Source organism: Macaca fascicularis, chromosome 20 (genome assembly GCF_037993035.2).
Source record: "Macaca fascicularis isolate 582-1 chromosome 20, T2T-MFA8v1.1".
In the NCBI taxonomy this organism is placed as follows: domain Eukaryota; kingdom Metazoa; phylum Chordata; class Mammalia; order Primates; family Cercopithecidae; genus Macaca; species Macaca fascicularis.
In genome coordinates, this window is record NC_088394.1 from 54,651,613 (window position 1) to 54,669,636 (window position 18,024).

The 18,024-nt window shown below is 37.9% G+C and overlaps 1 protein-coding gene and 2 non-coding genes across 12 annotated transcripts in view; all 3 read right to left on the reverse strand.

Moving 5' to 3' along the window:
• CNOT1 (CCR4-NOT transcription complex subunit 1) overlaps positions 1–18,024 on the reverse strand; it is a 111,720-nt gene that overhangs the window by 26,720 nt on the left and 66,976 nt on the right. For 5 of the 10 annotated variants that reach the window (XR_012428873.1, XR_012428872.1, XR_012428874.1 and 2 more), the window contains exons 17-29: positions 13,909–14,059; positions 12,172–12,373; positions 10,572–10,718; positions 9,490–9,614; positions 8,955–9,241; positions 7,489–7,567; positions 5,310–5,540; positions 4,861–5,001; positions 3,485–3,664; positions 1,342–1,458; positions 961–1,071; positions 457–534; positions 106–283 (exon numbers count right to left, since the gene is read on the reverse strand). Coding sequence is in view for 7 of the 10 variants with exons in the window: in XM_005592120.4 (XP_005592177.1) it covers positions 106–283; positions 457–534; positions 961–1,071; positions 1,342–1,458; positions 3,485–3,664; positions 4,861–5,001; positions 5,310–5,540; positions 7,489–7,567; positions 8,955–9,241; positions 9,490–9,614; positions 10,572–10,718; positions 12,172–12,373; positions 13,909–14,059 (2,027 nt within the window). In the remaining 3 variants the exon portion in view is untranslated. The remainder of the gene's footprint in view (positions 1–105; positions 284–456; positions 535–960; positions 1,072–1,341; positions 1,459–3,484; positions 3,665–4,860; positions 5,002–5,309; positions 5,541–7,488; positions 7,568–8,954; positions 9,242–9,489; positions 9,615–10,571; positions 10,719–12,171; positions 12,374–13,908; positions 14,060–18,024) is intronic. The other 5 variants (XM_015442812.3, XM_015442810.3, XM_005592122.4 and 2 more) reach the window with 3 other exon arrangements.
• Positions 2,264–2,398, reverse strand: LOC123570710 (small nucleolar RNA SNORA46). Its single transcript, XR_006694963.1, has one exon. It is a non-coding gene; the product is annotated as a small nucleolar RNA SNORA46 (small nucleolar RNA).
• Positions 13,492–13,627, reverse strand: LOC123570712 (small nucleolar RNA SNORA50). Its single transcript, XR_006694965.1, has one exon. It is a non-coding gene; the product is annotated as a small nucleolar RNA SNORA50 (small nucleolar RNA).

Genomic DNA, 18,024 nt, shown 5'->3' on the forward strand with positions numbered 1-18,024 from the left:
ACTACATTATGTGGGAAATTATAGTTTGCTATAGACGTGGACATGTACCATTTAAGAGAATATCCTGGCTAACAGAAGCCTTCCTTGACTACTTAGCACACTTACTTGTGGTTGTGATGGGAGGGAGTTCTTCTGGCTGCTTGACATCTTTCTTTGGAGCAGAGAGTTGCTCATCTAAATTCTTCAGGCGATCTTTATCCTTTAGGAGGTTTCCAGGTTTTAGCTCATTGATGTCTAATGCAAGGTTCTTGCAGAGAACCTCAATTTCAAACTTCAAGTTTAACTGCATAGTTCCAGAGTTGGATTAGAATTTTTAAAAGAAAATTTTAGTTTTATTCATAATATATGCTACGTTCAGTTACTATAGTACTTCCCCCAAAATACCCTGCCTTCACTGCAAGTTTTAATAATGTGAAGGCAAAGAATGTTCCAGAGGACAAGGAAGCAGTAAATTACCTTTAAGTCATGCTCCTGATGTAGCTCAGCTAATACATTCATAATTGCCATTGTCCAAGGGTTTGGTGGCCTAAAAACCTAAAGAAGAGCTATTATGTTAAGCTGGCCCAAAAGGTGCCCTTTAATTTGGATTATTTAAAACAATTTCAACACAACATAAGTGGGGGGGGGGGTGTAAAACAAATAAAAAACAAAAAACAAGGATTAAAAAAAACAAAACAAAAATAAACACTTATACCTGTGTAGCCATAACAAAACCCCTAGCCTTCTCACCTATATCACATTTCAAAAACAAAACAAAACAAAACACCAAAAACCAAAGCCAACCATCACAATCTTTCCTCTTTTACCCAGCCTCTCAAATTGGAAATCCAAGTGCCATAAAGGAAAACAGACTTAACTAGCTTTACCTCACAAGAACTAAGAATATAATCTCTTGATCTCATGCTAAAACAAAGCAATGCTTAGGAATTAGCCATAAATAAAATATTAAAATCTACTCACCACACTACGAATGCTAGATTCTAAGACTTTGGCAACAAAGGGCACCACGTAGAGCAATTCTTGTTGTCCTTTAACATAAGCCTCTAGCAGCAATGATTTCACATCCAAGTCCTAGAATAAGAAAAATACTTTCAAAAGCTGGGAATATACCCCCCCAAAATGGTATAACATAACCAAAGAAAAGTATTTTGCCAAGCTTATCCCCAAAACAGGAATCAACATAATGTCTAGTCCTTGTCTTACAAAAAGGGGTTAACAACTCAAAACATGGGCCAAGGTCTTATAAAACCCCAATAATCATCAAATAGCTCCAAACAGCCAATACTTGTAATCATAATGTGCTGAAGATTCTCAATTTTTACACATTTAGCTGAAACTCACAGTGTGTAAGATGGGTTTGTTTTTAGCTAATGTGATCATTCCTAGCCAATGTCCCAAGTTCTTCAGCAAAGAACGATCTGAGAAATTGGCCGCAGCTTTATCTGAGGTCAGGAGCACCTGAAATAGTGTAAGATTAAGAAAGATATGAGAATGAGCTTATGAAAGAAAACTCAACTAAGTATTTGAGAATTCCATTATCCTAAAGACAAGTCATCATTTCTAACAACAGGCCCCAAAGTAGAATTACTCTGTATATCATTATCAATATCATTTTGCTGTGTTCATGATTCAACAGTGCCATTTTTACCTTTAAGAAGTCTTTACATTTTTTTTCAAAATAGGTACAAACACATTGTACAAAATTCAAAAGGAACACAAACTTATGTGTCAGCTATCCTCCCCTAGAAAAGTATTTTCAACTCTGAAAACCTTAGCTAGGTTTAAAGCAGAGATCTAACTACAAAGCTATTTTGAAGTGCTAACTTAATTTAAATGAGGATGATAGCCATGCTTAAGTCCTTAAAGGAAGCAAGTACACAAAGGAATATAATCAAATTACCCTCCTATTGCAATCCTCAGTATATCCAGGCATTAACAAATCTCTGCAGTCAACTAAGATAACTTTCTGAGATAGAGTATAATACTGTTTATATACTTCTTTTCAAATTTCTAAAAAACCCAAACCATTTAATTGATTCTCCAGTTACTGTTTTTCTAAGGGGGACAGAATTAACATAGGAGAGTGTTTTGGCTGCAGGTATGCACACATGTATATACCCATCTACTCTGTGGTACCTCTTGATTTAGGGTTATATTTAAACTTCTGTTTAAAAACCAAGGTCTTGAAACTTTGCTGTGGAGTATGTGAAAACTTTTATGTATCCCAACCGCCTTGCTATCAGATAATAAAAACGAAATAGAGCCATGTTCCTTAACTCCATACAGCAACAGCAGAATGGCACAAGTCAGCTGTGCAACAGAGAGCCAGGAATTCTTTTGCACTACAGCGTAACCAAGAATGGGGAATATTTCCATCCACAGGTTTAAATATAGTGCTGGTTCCTAAACCAATGACCTAAGTTATTGAGCAAAGAATGACCATAGCTGTATGCTTGTATGCTGGTTCTAGAAGTTTTTCCTCCTAAGAAATAAATGATGGTTTAGAAATTAAAATACTTGAATTTTGTTGAATAAGCCTCGGCTCAGTAGAGTTTGATCTTAAACTGCACAGAATCCTAGATAACAGCTATTCCACAAACAGATTTGAGTATAAAGATATCTGGCACTTGAAGACCACAAGATACAAATGAAAACATTCAGGACAGTATTGTTTATAATAGTTGAAGTGATTAACAACACAAATGCCCAGCAGCAATACAAATCCATACAATGGTTTTCCACAAGACTATATTTTCTGTTTTTTAAAAAAGAGGACTGGCCAGACACAGTGGCTCATGCCTGTAATCCCAGCGCTTTGGGAGGCTGAGGAGGGTGGAACACCTGAGGTCAGGAGTTCGGGACCAGCCTGGCCAATATGGTGAAACCCCGTCTCTACTAAAAATACAAAAATTAACTGGACGTGGTGGTACACCTGTAATCCCAGCTACTCGGGAGGCTGAGGTAAGAGAATAGCTTGAACCTGGGAGGTGGAGGCTGCAGTGAGCCGAGATCGCACCACTGCACTCCAGCCTAGACAACAGAGTGAGACCACGCCTCAAAAAAATTAAAAAGAAAAAAAACAAAGGACTACAGCAAAGAGCATTATCACGAATAATATCCAGGGGAGAAAAAAAAGCAAGCGAAAAAAAAGTGAAAAGGATGTACAGAGGGTGACACCATACAGAATATGCTAACCAATACTATGCTGTTTATGCATAACAATGGTAAAGTTCTAAAATCATGTATGGAATGACAAAAACAATTTACAATAGTGGTTACTTTCAAAGAAAATGCACAGGGTATGCCTATAAGTTTAAGTTCTTCATAAAATTTAGTTCCATGTAAGAAACAAAATCTACAGCAATTTCCAGAGGTACATAATATTGACAATATATATCAAAAAATATCAAAAATCCTACCTATATAATCAAATATTTCTAAATTCAAAGCAATAATTAAAGAAAATACAAGAACCAACTCTTACTTTAATGTTTCTGTAGGTCTCATTCAGAACCATCTTGTTAAATTCAGGATTCTTCAGCGTGTCAAGGAAGTTTGAATACAGGCTATGAAAGTTTGGCTCAATACTGACTCTCTTCATAACCAGATACTGTGAAACCCAAGGCATAAATTCTTCTTTCACGGTTTCCTTCAGCTCTTCAACCTAGCCAGTCAATACGACATGGGAAGCACAGAATTACACTATGATAAAATAACATTTGGTTTCTATGAACCATACTATACAGCACTCTCTACAGCACTAACTATAATGGGTCCTTGCAAAACTAACTAGATACTAAAGCATGACTTTCCTTCACACCAGATAGATGCTATGAAGAAGAGTATGCTCAATTCCATAGTCAATCACAACTCAACCCATAGGTGATTGGGACTGAAACATTTATGGTCATTTTCAGCTTTAAAATCATAAAACATGTAGTCCCCTATCTCCACCTGAATTACTAATCTACAAGCTGCCATTAACAGACCCACAGTGTAACCAAGAATGGGGAAAATTCCAGAACCATGTTTTCCTAAATTTCCATCTACAGGAATCTTTAGCTAACTCTGGTGTTTCCAAGTACAGATGACCCTTGAACAAGGATATGAATGACACAGAGTAAAATTAAATGTATATTTTCTTCTATTAATACCTCCACTACCTCAGAGACACCAAGACTTCCTCTTCTCCTCCTCATGAAGATAAAGACCTGTATGATGATCATTTCCACTTAACAGATAGTAAATATATCTTTTCTTCCTTATAATTTTCCTTCATAATATTTTTTTCCAGTTTATTTTATTCTAAGAATACAGTATTATATGCATATAAGATATGTGTTAATCAACTATTTGTGTTATCACAGTAAGGCTTCTGGTCAACAGTAGGCTGTTAATAGTTAAGCTCTGGGGGAATAAAAAGTTATACCAGGATTTGGCTACATAGAGGATTGGCAACCCTAACCCCCATGTTGCTCAAGGGTCAACTATACTGTCTTACCATGTAATCTGAGGAGGCAAGTGGCATTCTTTATGCTTTTCACAAAGTCGGCCTCAGTTATTAGGTTGTAATAAATACTCTGAATAGTCTCTGGGAGAAAATGAGTTTTGACTAATGACTAGTACAAATGAAACTTTCTATCACCATGAGAACATTAAGCTTATTTCAAAAAGCTGCAAAACAAAACCTTAAAAATTGGTACTATTTAATGTTTACCAAAACCACTAGGTTAAATACACATATTCCCTTTGAGTTTATTACCTCTACCTTTAAAATGAGTATGTAAAAGGGTCAACAATATATCCTTTAGTCCATTAAGGAAAAGAGAATGAATTTATAAACTATGACAGCATGCTCACCTTTTGTGTCATATTTGACTGTGAGAGATTATTGAAAATAAAAGCAATTTTCTCCTGGATATTTTCCGGGGGCTCCACAATTCTCTCAGTTTGATCTGTGGCTACAAGCAATGTATCTATATTTGTAGTATTAATAGAAGGCTAAAAAAAAAAAAAATAAAGTACATAAAGCAAATAAGTTGAAGTGCTTCTCTGAAAAAAGTACAATAATGTATACAGACTTAGTGTTAAAAAATACACATGGTATGATTGTATATTAGAAACGTGGGCAAGAATAGTGAACTATTAATAATGTTTGCCTCTGGGAAATATAAGGATGGGAGATACAAAGGAAGAAATGTTGGTCTTTTATATCTTTTTTGGTAGGCATGTTATGATAAAATTCTAATACATGTTCACTAGTGATATAATCATAAATCCTAGAAGAGAAAAAAGACAGATTTACTTACTGGCACATCTTTCTTAAAGCTGACTCCAGTTGGCCTGGTGACTGTAACCGTTTTAGCAACAGTGGTGGTTGTTGAGGTGGTAACCATAGTGCTAACTTGACCAGCAAGAGGAGCTTTTGCTGGAACCTGGGCCTGAGCCTGGGCCTGAGCCAGTGCAATACTTCCAGGGGTTGTGATAGAGCCTTGCATTTTCACAGGAGGATCTCTAGACTGCTGTCCATACTCAATATACTAAAAGGGTAGGGAGAGGAAAAACAGTTAACCTTAATTGCTAAGTCTGGATTATATGTCCCTCTTTTCTGAGAGGGTAAAAAACATGCATGAATGCTTTTTTGGTTCATCTAGCTCCATACTCTTTGCCCCATACCCTGGCACTAGTACGTAAGTAGATTCCATGAACTCCTTCAGCGATAAAATCTTAGTATTTATGAGAGAACTACAGCAAAACAACTTCTAAAGCAGCAGCCCCAGATACTGCATATAAATGCCTTTAAACTCCTTAAAAAATGCAAACTTTAAAAGTCTTAATAATTCATACAGTAAACTCATCTCTTTTCTAATTAGGCAGCAATGAGAAACCAAAGGTCTTAAAAAACAAAAACCGTGGTAGTATGAGTTATTATCTCAATAAAGCTATTACAAAAAAATACAGAGCCCATCCCCACACAATTTAGAGTGCTGACATAAGGATCCCGAAGCTATTTCAACAGTCCTTACCTAGCAGAACTAAACCTACCAATTATGTATACAACAGTTTTCTTTTTAGAGGGACATTTCTAAAGTAGGAAAGAGTCTCAGAAGAAAGTATAGCCCTTTATGCTGACAAAGTACAGAAAGTGATGCTCTCTCTCTCTCCTCTCTCTCTGGCTATCTTGCTACATACAGTGGGTGCTAGGGACTAGTTTTGAGTGATCGCTCTCCTGCTAACTCACTCTTTCTCCAAGTCTTTCAAGCTCCATATTCCTGTCTCTTAATTTGTCTCAGTCCACTCACTTGAATGAATATACTCCACATTCCCAGAGATTAAGTCATTACAATAACCCTGCCCTCCTAATAAATCTAGAAGGATGAGGTAGGGAGCACTGAACTAAATTAAAATACAGAATATCAAGTAGGTTCAAATTCTGATCATCCTGATTTCTTAAAATAAGATCTTATAAAGTTGTCTACTGCATGTTAAAAATAGTCAATTAACCAACTTCCCTGTTCTATGTAAACTGATGTTGACCAAAACCAAGACAAAGGTATAGATAATGCTTACCAATTAACCTAAAATCAGTCACTGCAACAAGCTTCTCAAATTTCAGTAAAAATAACGATCATATAAAATGGTTTTTAAAATGTATATTCCCTAGGTCTATTTTCCCAGGGACTGACTCCTTTTAAATAAGCATCTCAGGCGGGTGCGGTGGTTTACACCTGTAATCCCAGCACTCTGCAGGGCGGAGGTGGGCAGATCACCTGAGGTCAGGAGTTCAAGACCAGCCTGGTCAACAGGGTGAAACTTCGTCTCTACAAAAAGACAAAAATTAGCCGGGCATGATGGCAGGCGCCTGTAATCGCAGCTACTCAGGAAGCTGAGATGGGAGAATCACTTGAACCCGGGAGGAAGATGTTGCAGTGAGCCAAGATTGTCTCACTCCAGCCTGGGCGACAAAGCAAGATTCCATCTCAAAACAAAAACAAAAACAAAACAAAAACCACACCTCAAAGGAATCTAAGGAAGTGTTAAGAAGCCTTTATTTTTAATAAACATGATCTAAGTCTTATGCGTAACAGCTTTGGCTCATATTAACTCATAAAAATTTCACATTTTTACACACAAGATTCCCACTCCAATCCCCTTTTAGAATGAGGCAGGGTGTCTGTACTTTACCTAAGATAAAGATTCTCTTAGTAGAACTGTTTATTCTTCAACTCCATTATCAGGTTAAAAGAATGAGTAAAAAGTTTTTGAAGTAAGCCTGCTACTTAGAAAAGATAATCCAAGAATGATTATTTTTTCATGTTCTCTTGTAAGGCCACAAAATGAACAACCTCAACTAATACGTATACCTATGTCATGCCAATTATTAAGAAATCTTAATGCCACTACCATCAAGTCTACAAAAAAAGCCAAAATATTAAACCCTCCAAATACTACACAGCTATTTGGGTTTTAGGTACAGAGGGCACTTACCTCCTGTAAATGATGTGGAAATTGCATAAAGTGACTGATAGAAGCCAAATGCTGACAATACTGGGGATAGTCCTTCAATCTGCCAACAAAATCATTCTGCCATCATTTCGTGTCAGAACAGAAGCAGCACTAACAAAATGTTTTTGTCCAAATGCTAATCTAGGTCATTTTCTCCATCTTACCTATGAATAACTTATTTGAAGAAAATGTCAAAGGGAAGAAAACAAAAGTAGAAGGAGAAAATACTGATGATTTTCACTGGATTTACATCAGAAAAGACACTACCTTTGATTTTTAAAGGCTATATTTTACTTAAAAATAGATTAAAATGAGCCACTTATCTGGAAACAATTCAAATTTTCACCTACATACGAATGGAAAAATAATTTGTAGTCAACTCATATAGAATACTACACAAAGACTACTGAAACATGTAGTAACATAAATCTCAAAAAACTACATATTTCTATGACTCCGTGTAAATGACATTCTAGAAAAACTTTAGAGATTATCAGAGATTGCGAGTCAGGGAAGGGGACTAACTACAAAGGGGAACAAGGAAACCTCTTGGGAGATGATGAAAATATTCTGCATCAGCCGGGCATGCTGATTTATGCCTATAATCCCATCACTTTGGGAGGCCGCGGCAGGACAATCACTTGAATTCAGGAGTTCCAAAATATTCTGTATCTTGATTGTGGTGGGAGTTACAGAACTACATAAATTTGCCAAAATTCAAAGAACTATACACCTAAAAGGGAAGACTTCTACTGTACAAAGTATACCTCATAAATATCCAACCAAAAACCTCTGCTCTCATTTTAGTTTTCCTACCACTTATTTTTAAAAAGAGAAGCTTTAGCCAGGCCCAGTGGCTCACACCTACAATCCCAGCACTCTGGGAGGCCGAGGCAGATGGATCACCTGACATCAGGAGTTCAAGCCTGGCCAACATGATGGAACCCTGTCTCTACTAAAAATACAAAAATTAGCTGGGTGCAGTGGCACACGTCTCTAATCCCAGCTACTCGGGAGGTTGAGGCAGGAGAATCGCTTGAACTCCGGAGGTAGAGGTTGCAGTGAGCCCAGATCGCACCACTGCACTCCAGCCTGGGCAACAGAGCAAGACCCCATGTCAAAAAAAAAAAAAAAAAAAAAGCTTCAGGCCAGGCACAGTGGCTCACACCATAATCCCAGAACTTTCAGAGACCGAGGCGGGAGTTTAAGACCAGATTGAGTAACATGGTGAAACTCTGTCTGTACAAAAAATACAAAAGGCTGGGCATAGTGGTATGCACCTGTGGTCCCAGCTACTCAGGAGGCTGAAGTGAGAGAATCACTTGAGCCCGCGAGGTCAAGGCTGCAGTGAGCCAAGATCGTGCCACTGCACTCCAGCCTGGGTAAGAGTTAAGACCCTGTCTGTGGGGTCAGGGAAGAGACACTTCATAGGAAACCTATCCACTTACCTGTTTTTAAATCTATCTAGTGCAGCAATCCCAAAATAATACATTTTGGATCCAAAAGGCTTGCGTAAGGCTTCAAGAACATATCGTAGAGCCAGACCTAGTGCCATGTAAGTGACCAGTCCTTTCTCAATTATACCACCAAACAGGCAGGCTGTTATATGTAACTCTTTATCAGGATACTGGGGAAAAAAACGATATTCTTCAAACAAGTTCCTTAGCATACAGTTAAACACTTCTCGTTCCCTCTTTATAGTAGAGTCTTTAAATCTCTGCAGCATTTCTAATACCTGGAAAAGCAAGACAAAAAAACAACGCACACATAAAGGAAACAATTACTAAGTGCCTTTCTCAAATATCCTTGACAAAAGACTGTTAAGTAGAATATTTACCAAAAGAGCTTGAGACAAATATTAAGGTTTCAAAACACACATTGCTATATCAGAGCACTTTGAGCTGGATTTCTAAAAACACTGAAAAGGACATTTATTTAAGACTGGCTTAAACAATAAATAATCGGATCATCCTAGACACTCACCTCATCAACAGACATGGTTGGATGTGGTGGATGATTATATATTCGCTGAAAATAGCTGTTTGCTTCATCATCTATCTCTTTACTAAAGTGCTGGTTTGCCTCTGGCCACACCTGAGACAAGTCCGCTGTTGGAAACAAAAAAGGCATCAGTGGGTATTTAAGCCCTTCTTCCACTTCCCCATAAAACACAGACAGCCAGAGACTATTGCAGTTCTAACTTTAAGGGAAATATAAAAAAACTGAAAAGGGTATTAAGTGGTCAAGTTTCAGTATTAACGTGTTCTAGGGTAGACATAAAAGATCCTTAACAAAGTGCCTTCCATAATTCTACATTAGTATTATCTTCATCAGGACTCATTACAACACAAAAGTTAACTTGGTTCAAACTCATAATGCACTTACCCTTAATACAACCTCATTAAGTTAACAAATCTTTATCACTTTATAATAAAAATCACATTTAACATATAATTATCATGCATGTGCATGAAAGACTGATGTAAACACAAAGCATGCTACAAAACATAACATTCAGACAAGACTTTCACACTAACATTATCAAGTCAGCTGGAATACTTTCAAATCTCGTGTCATGACTACACAGTCCCAATGACAAGGACTTCAGTCAATTATACCTATGGATTTATAAAGATGACTTCTATGAATTTAGTTAGGATAAAAAATCACTAAGGAGGTGAAACAAAAATTGGAAACAGAAATCTGAAATTTTCCTTGTCACTCCTGACTTGCTTTAAAAAAAACTCAACACATGTTTAGGTTAAGTACAAGAGTTACATTCATTTATCTACCACATATTAATTTCTCTTTATCTTATCTATTTCTTACTTTTAGGACAAACACCCTCAGGATGCAGCCTCTTACTAACCATGACTTTGTTCTGGGAATCCACAGCAAAAGTGGATTGATATCTCTAACTTTTATTTTAATAATTCAAATTTGTGAATTTATTCCCACTGGTCTAGAAGGCACATCAACATATGGCCCTACTAACACAAATGAGACATACAACTAAACATTTTTATCAGTCACACTTCACAATCACAGACAACACTACCACTTACAAGGTTTCATCTTACTCTGCTGGAATGTAGGCTGATTCAGTCCAGAGGTGCCCAATTTCCTCTGTACAAAAGGGTCGTTATTCACTGCAGGGAGTCCAAGAGCACCAGTTCCTATACCAGTCAGGCTGCCTGTGCCAAGACCACCTACTAGAGAGAACGAAGGCAGCCACAAATCCTATCATTATTCATATTCTTGATTTTATTAACATCTCAGATGTATTAATAAGACTGACTTTTAAAATAGTCATAATAACTCTTACTTTAAAAGTCAGAGCCTTTGTTAATTCCCTTATTACATCTATTCAATTTTACAGAGCCTACAAACTAGGCAGTAACAACAGATAATCCAAATTTCTTCAGCATCTGGAATTATTTATATTCTTGATAATGTGCAAAAAATTAAGTATACATTCTCGAAGCACATACTCCCATACCCAAGGTAGTTAAAATAAGGAGGTGGCTAGCTTTTCTCAATTATTCAAATCAGATAATTTCATGATACCATCTTTTAAAGTTACCATGAGTCTCAAAACTTCTTTATTCCTCTCAGCTCTGACAAACGGAATCTTACAGTAATTAGAGCTTTGCTAGGAAGGCCTTAGTAAGTTCAGTAACGTTTATTTAAATGAATTAATCATAAAAGCCAGAAGCACAGAGCAGCAATGTTAACTAGATCAGAGTCAATGATAACACTGAAGTCCTTAGGTTTTAGTGCCCGAACTTACAGTGTCAACATAACAGGTACAGGGGGCTAAGAAGATGTAGGTAACAAACAACCACAACAACCAAAAAAATGTAGCTTTTACTTCAATGTGAAGTTACATGCCACGGTATCTGGGAAAAAAACTGAAAACGTGGCCAGGTGCGGTGGCTCACGTCTGTAATTCCAGCACTTTGGGGGGCCAAGGTGGGTGGATCACCTGAGGTCAGGAATTTGAGACGAGCCTGGCCAACATGGTGAAACCCTGTCTCTACTAAAAATACAAAAAACTAGCAAGCCATGGTGGCCGGTGCCTGTAATCCCAGCTACTCAGGAGGTGAGGCAGGAGAATCGCTTAAACCTGGGAGGCTGAGGTTGCAGTGAGCCAAAATAGCGCCACTGCACTCCAGCCTGGGCAACAAGAGCGAAACCCCGTCCCCCGCAAAAAAAAAAAAAAACCTTAAAATGTTTTTAGGATGTCCTATCATCTTCAAGGTTGGTGAAATGCAATAAGGCAGGCAGAACATATGCCTGAACCTGATATGTACAATAGTTTCTAACTTTATTATACCAACCTGAATTCATAAAGCTGTTAGTTCTTGATCTAAGCCCTTTAGAAAGTGATTAACATACATGTTACCACTTATATTATCATGTTAACACAAAATCCTTACTAAATAATTCAATTAACTTTACAACTACAAATATCCTAATTCTTTCCTCCAATTAGACTGAATGGAATATAATCTGTTTTTCTTTTCCTAACTTTGGATACTGAAGGAGCTTTCACAATTTCATTTAAACAGCTTTCCTTGTCATAGTGACTCCAAACCCCTTACGAAACAGTAAGGCATAATGAAACTTATGAATAATCCACGCTCTCATTTGCCTCCCCCTTACCTGGAAGCTGTGATGAAAGTCCTCCAATACCACTGAATGCAGTGGTTTGATTGGGGGTTGAAAGGGGTGGAAATGCTTTTGCTGGTGACTGAGGGGTACTGAATGCAGAACCCAAATTTGGAGGAAAACCCTGCATACTCTGGGTGTGAGGGGCAGCTGAACCACCTATACTAAGAGATGTCATTCCAGCAAGAGGGTCAATCTAAAGAAAAACATTATAAAAATGTATTAAACATACTTCGAGGAAAGGCAGACACACATAAAGCAGTCTTTAACAACAGCTCTTCATACTCTTAAAAAGCAAACTATTACACCCACTCAATCACAATGATACTTAAATCCCAGTTATCAAGTCAAGCGTGTCAGTCACTTTTCTTACTGTGTCACATATGGAATAGGTTTAAAGAGTTTGCCTTTGACAAAGTTCAGGTTGAGAATCCCTTATCGAAAATACTTGGGACCAGAAAAGTTTTCAGTGTTGGATTTTGGAATATTTGCGCACACATAACCAGGTATCATAACAATCCCATCATGGGGAGGGGACCCATGTCAAAGCATGAAATTCACTTGTTTCACATATACCTATATACACATAACCAGAATGTAATCTTATAAAATATTTTTTTAAGCATTTTGTGCGTGAAACAAAACTATGACTATGTTCTGACTCAACACATAACATCAGATTAGGTATGGAATTTTCTACTTGTGGTGTGTCATGTCAGTGCTCCAAAAGTTTGATTTTGGAGCATTCTAGATTTACAGATTAAGGATGCTCAACCTATAACAGAGCCATAAAAAGGGCTATAAAATCTAATGAACAACACTTAAGATGAACTGCCCTAAACTTTTAGTGGTGACATGGGACAGTTACATTAATAAATCCTCACAAATTCCAATAAGTCACTTTAAAACAATCTCTCAAGCTAAATTTAAGTTTCAACATAAATAGAAATATTAGAAATTAGAAACAAATCTCCCAGTCAAAATAAATTTAGTCAAAATTTGGGGATTTTGGAGGTGGGGGAAGATCAGCTCCAATTTTGAAAACAAAAACAAGGTATGTTATTCACCAAAATATGTATTTTTAAAATATCTAATAACTGCACTTCCAGGCTTAAGTTTGTGGCACTACTTCATACCTTCATGGCTATAGAATGTGACAAGCAAATGCCTTTTATAGGGAAGTAGCCACTGAATCACTAAGTTTTAGCCTCTTTCTTTCCTTAAAACCCAATATGCCATTCAATGCATCTGAAAATAGAAGCGCAATATGTTGCTCCCAGAGAGAAGGGGGTGGTTGATGTCAGGGAGTAACTTAAATGTACCTTGTTTTTAAAAGAGCAGTTCAGTTGAGAGCTGAAGAGCCCCAGTTATAACAAGTCGTTATGCTCTAGCACTGTTGCTTGGCCCGTGAAGCTACAAACAAGACACATCAGGTTCAAAGGCAGTGCTTAGGTCTCAAGAGTCTATGTAATTCATATTTTAAAAAGAAACCCTCTTCATTTACCTAAATAAGTTGTTTGTATATTTCCTCTTAGCGTCACGTTCTATTTGATGATAAAATCTATTCTTAACTACAATGCCTATTTACATATCTCCTTTAAAATAAGTGGATGCTAGACATGCAGTTATCTAAAATGTAACAAATTCAGACAATTTATTAAAGACATAGAAGCTTATTCTTATTCCAAATCTATGGCAAATGAAGATGTATCGAATGTAGCACTCATTTACCTGAACAGGAGAAATGGCATCTAAGCTGCTAGCACTAGGAGGACGGCCTTTTGGCATAACTCCAGGTGGTGGTTGTCTGGCCTTATTCATAACATTACTGCAATTGGCTACCATGGTGAGGATAGTTTCCGATAGCTCCTGAGAAACACTCCTAAAATAGAGGGGAAAAAGTAAAAAAAATCAGTTCCTATTCCCCAGAACATGTAAGTAAACCAATCTGATTTTTATTTTTTTTGTTTCTTTTTGAGATGGAGTCTCACTCTGTCACCCAGACTGGAGTGCAGTGGCACGGTATCAGTTCACCGCAACCTCTGCCCCGCAGGGTTCAGGCGATTCTTCTGCCTCAGCCTCCTGAGTACCAATTTGATTTTCTAATAAATAAACTTTGTTGAGGCCGGGCACAGTGGCTCATACCTGTAGTCCCATTGCTTTGAAAGACTGAGGTGGAAGGATTGCTTGAGCCAGGAGTTTGAGGCCAACCTTGGGCAAGATAGCAAGATCCCATGTCTACAAATATTAAATAAGTATTAAAAAGTCGAGGCTGGGCGTAATGGCTCACGCCTGTAATCCCAGCACTTTGGGAGGCCAAGGTGGGCGGTTTGCCTAAGGTCAGGAGTTCAAGACCAGTCTGGCTAACATGGTGAAATCCCATCTCTACTAAAAACACAAAAATTAGCCAGGCATGGTGGTGCACGCCTGTAGTTCCAGCTACTCAGGAGGCTGAGGCAGAAGAATCACTTGAACCTGGGAGGCAGAGACTGCAGTGAACCGAGATCACGCCACTGCACTCCAGCCTGGGTGACAGAGCAAGATTCCGTCTCCAAAACAAAACAAAACAAAAGTGAGCCTGGTCTCGTGGCAAGCGCCTGTACTCCCAGCTACTTGGGAGGCTGAGTTGGGAGGATTGATAGAGTGCAGGAGTTCGAGGCTGCAATGAGCACCACAGCATTTCAGCCTGGGTAAGAGATGAGAAGTAAAGGGAAAGGGGAAAGAAAACTTGCTGGAACATGTAGCCAAATTTCTGCCACATCCTATCCCTCTGCACTTGTCACTCATCACTAGAATTTTCTGAGTGCTGGCTTTCTCTTGAAACTAATTTGCACTTCTGAAATGAACTAGTACACAGTACAACCAAAATATTTTAAAATTCTCCAAGAAACATTCCATAGCTTCAACCACTTTGTCAAAAATTATGCCCAAACCCAAACATATCAAAGCAAACAGGCATGCAATTTTTATACTAGTATATCACAGTCTAAGATAATATATGTACTTATAGACAAAAACACCATGCACAGTCATTACCTTTAACAAGCACATGAAGAAGCGACTGACCTCTAAAACAAATGTCAAGTAGGGTAAATGTTTACTTGACAGTTAAACCAATTTTCCTATCTTAGGTTGCTATCACAGGTTGAGCATCCCAAATCCGAAAATCTGAATCCCAAACACTACAAAATCTAAAACTTTTTGAATGCCAATGTTTAAAGGAAATGCTCATTGGAGCATTTTGGAGTTTGGATTTTTGAACTGAAGGTGTATATTAAGCAAGTATAATGCAAATGGTTAAAAAAAAATTTTTTTAACCCAAAACCCAAAACACTTCTGATCCCAAGCATTTCCAAGAAGGGATACTCAGTCTGTATTGCCTCATACAACCATGGGGTCCTTTGTATTTAGAAGCTCTACTTGGATCATGAGCGGTGGCTCATGCCTATAATCCTAGCACTTTGGGAGGCTAAGGCAGGCGGATCACCTGAGGTCAGAAGCTCGAGACCAGCCTGGCCAACATGGTGAAACTCCATCTCTACTAAAATTACAAAAATCAGCCGGGCGAGTGGCAGGCACCTCTAATCCCAGCTACTCAGGAGACTGAGGCAGGAGAATTGCTTGAACCCGGGAGCCGAGATTGCACTACTATACTCCAGCCTGGGCAACAGAGTGTGAGACTCCATATCAAAAAAAAAAAACAGAAGCTCTACATGATAGCTGGGAGGTGGAGGTGGCTTACACCTATAATCCTAGCACTTTGGGAGGAAGGTGGTAGTGGGAGGATCACTTGAGGAAGGAGCGTCAAGACCAGCCTGTGAACACAGCAAGAATTCATCTCTACAAAAAATTTTCAAAATTAGCCAGGTGTGTTGGTACATGACGGTAGTCCTAACCACTTGGGAGGCTGAGGCGGGAGGAGTGCTTGAGCCCAGGATTTCAAGGCTGTAGTGAGCTATGATCACATCAATGCACTCCAGTCTTAGAGAAAGAAGACCCTGTCTCTAAAAAAATTAATTAAAAAAAAAAAAGGGCAAGGCACGGTGGCTCATGCCTGTAATCCCAGCACTTCGGGAGACAGAGATGGGTGGATCACAAGGTCAGGAGTTTGAGACCAGCCGGGCCAACACAGTGAAATCCCTTCTTTACTAAAAATACAAAAAATTAGCCAGGTGTGGTGGCAGGTGCCTGTAATCCCAGCTACTCGGGAGGCTGAAGCAGGAGAATTGCTTGAACCTGGGAGGCGGAGGTTGCAGTGACCCGAGATCACACCACTGCACTCAAGCCTGGGCGACAGTGAGAGACTCTGTCTTAAACAACAAAAAAAAGCAGTAGCAGCTGTACATGAACTTAGTCTTAAATCTTCCCACCTAAATTCAGAATGTTACTAGTGGCATTAAGAAGTAAAAGTGATCACTCAGAAAAGAAAGTGGTTTCACATTTGGAGGAAAAAAAAAAACAAAAAGACTAGGGTGCTAACAGTACTGAATAAGCCTGTATTACATTAAATCGGTAAGAGAAAAATCTATGAAAATTTTTACTTGTGCCAGCAAAATAACAATAGTTTGAACATAGAAACAAATGAAATAAACAAGTTGTTTTATGTCCATTGAAGCCAGGAAGAAAAATACAGTCCCGTACCATATAATGACATTTCAGTCAACAAAATGGTATATGGGACCACATATATAATGGTTGTCCCACAAATTCTAATATCATATTTTGCTGTACCTTTTCTGTTTAAATATACAAATACCACTGTGTTATAATTGCCTTCAAATTATTCAGTATAGTAACATCACTGTACAGGTTGGTAGCTTAAGAGGAATAGGCCATACCACATAGGCAAACTGTATACAGTACATTATACCATCTAGGTTTGTTACCAGTATACTATATAATGCTCACACAAAGACAGAATTGCCTAATGACACATATCTCAGAAATGCATTCCTATTGTTACGCTATGCAGACCACAAAAAAGAAAAGGGAGCCTCACACTCCTAAAGGTATTGGTCTACTTATTTACTTTAGAAACAAGTAGAACATTAGTTTCCACAAAAATGCTCAAAATAATTAAAGGTATTTCAAATTTAAGGAAACAAGAGGCCCTCTGAATCTTCACTTACAAATGTATCTGCATTCCAAATACTCCACAACAATTAAAACTTCATAGAGATACCGTATCTCCATGTTGTCCCATATCTCACCATAACAATGGGGACATACTGTATTAGCAAGGCTGTGGGGAAATAGACGCTGTAACACTGCTGGTTTTACAACATAGAAAAATCCCTATGGAGGAAAATTTTGCAATACCTAACACAATCGCACACGAATTTACCTATTATTCTGACACATCCTCTTCTAGTAGTCCAATTACACACTGGTAAAAATGATGGGTGCAAAACACTGCTCACTACAACACTATATGTGATACAAAGAGCGAAAACAAAGTGAATTTTCACCAGTAGGAGACTGGTTGACTAAAGTACAGAATACTCATTCAATGGAGTATTATGCAGCAATTAAAAGAAACAAGGAAGCTCTCTAATTGTATGGAGTGAACTCTAGGATATAAGATCAAGAAGCAAGTTGTATATTATCTCTTCTACAGTGAAGGATAAATATACAAATGAGTATGTGTTTTTAATATAAGATAATGCAAAATAATTAATGACAGTGGCTAACTACAGGAGAAAAGGAGAACAAGGTAGAGGTATCAGAGTTCAAAGTAAGATTTCTCCAAATGTATCTTGCTTTAGAGTTTTGACTTTAAAACCACATCTATGTTTTACCAATCACGAAAACAAAAGCAAGCAAACAAACCATTAAATTAAAAAAAAA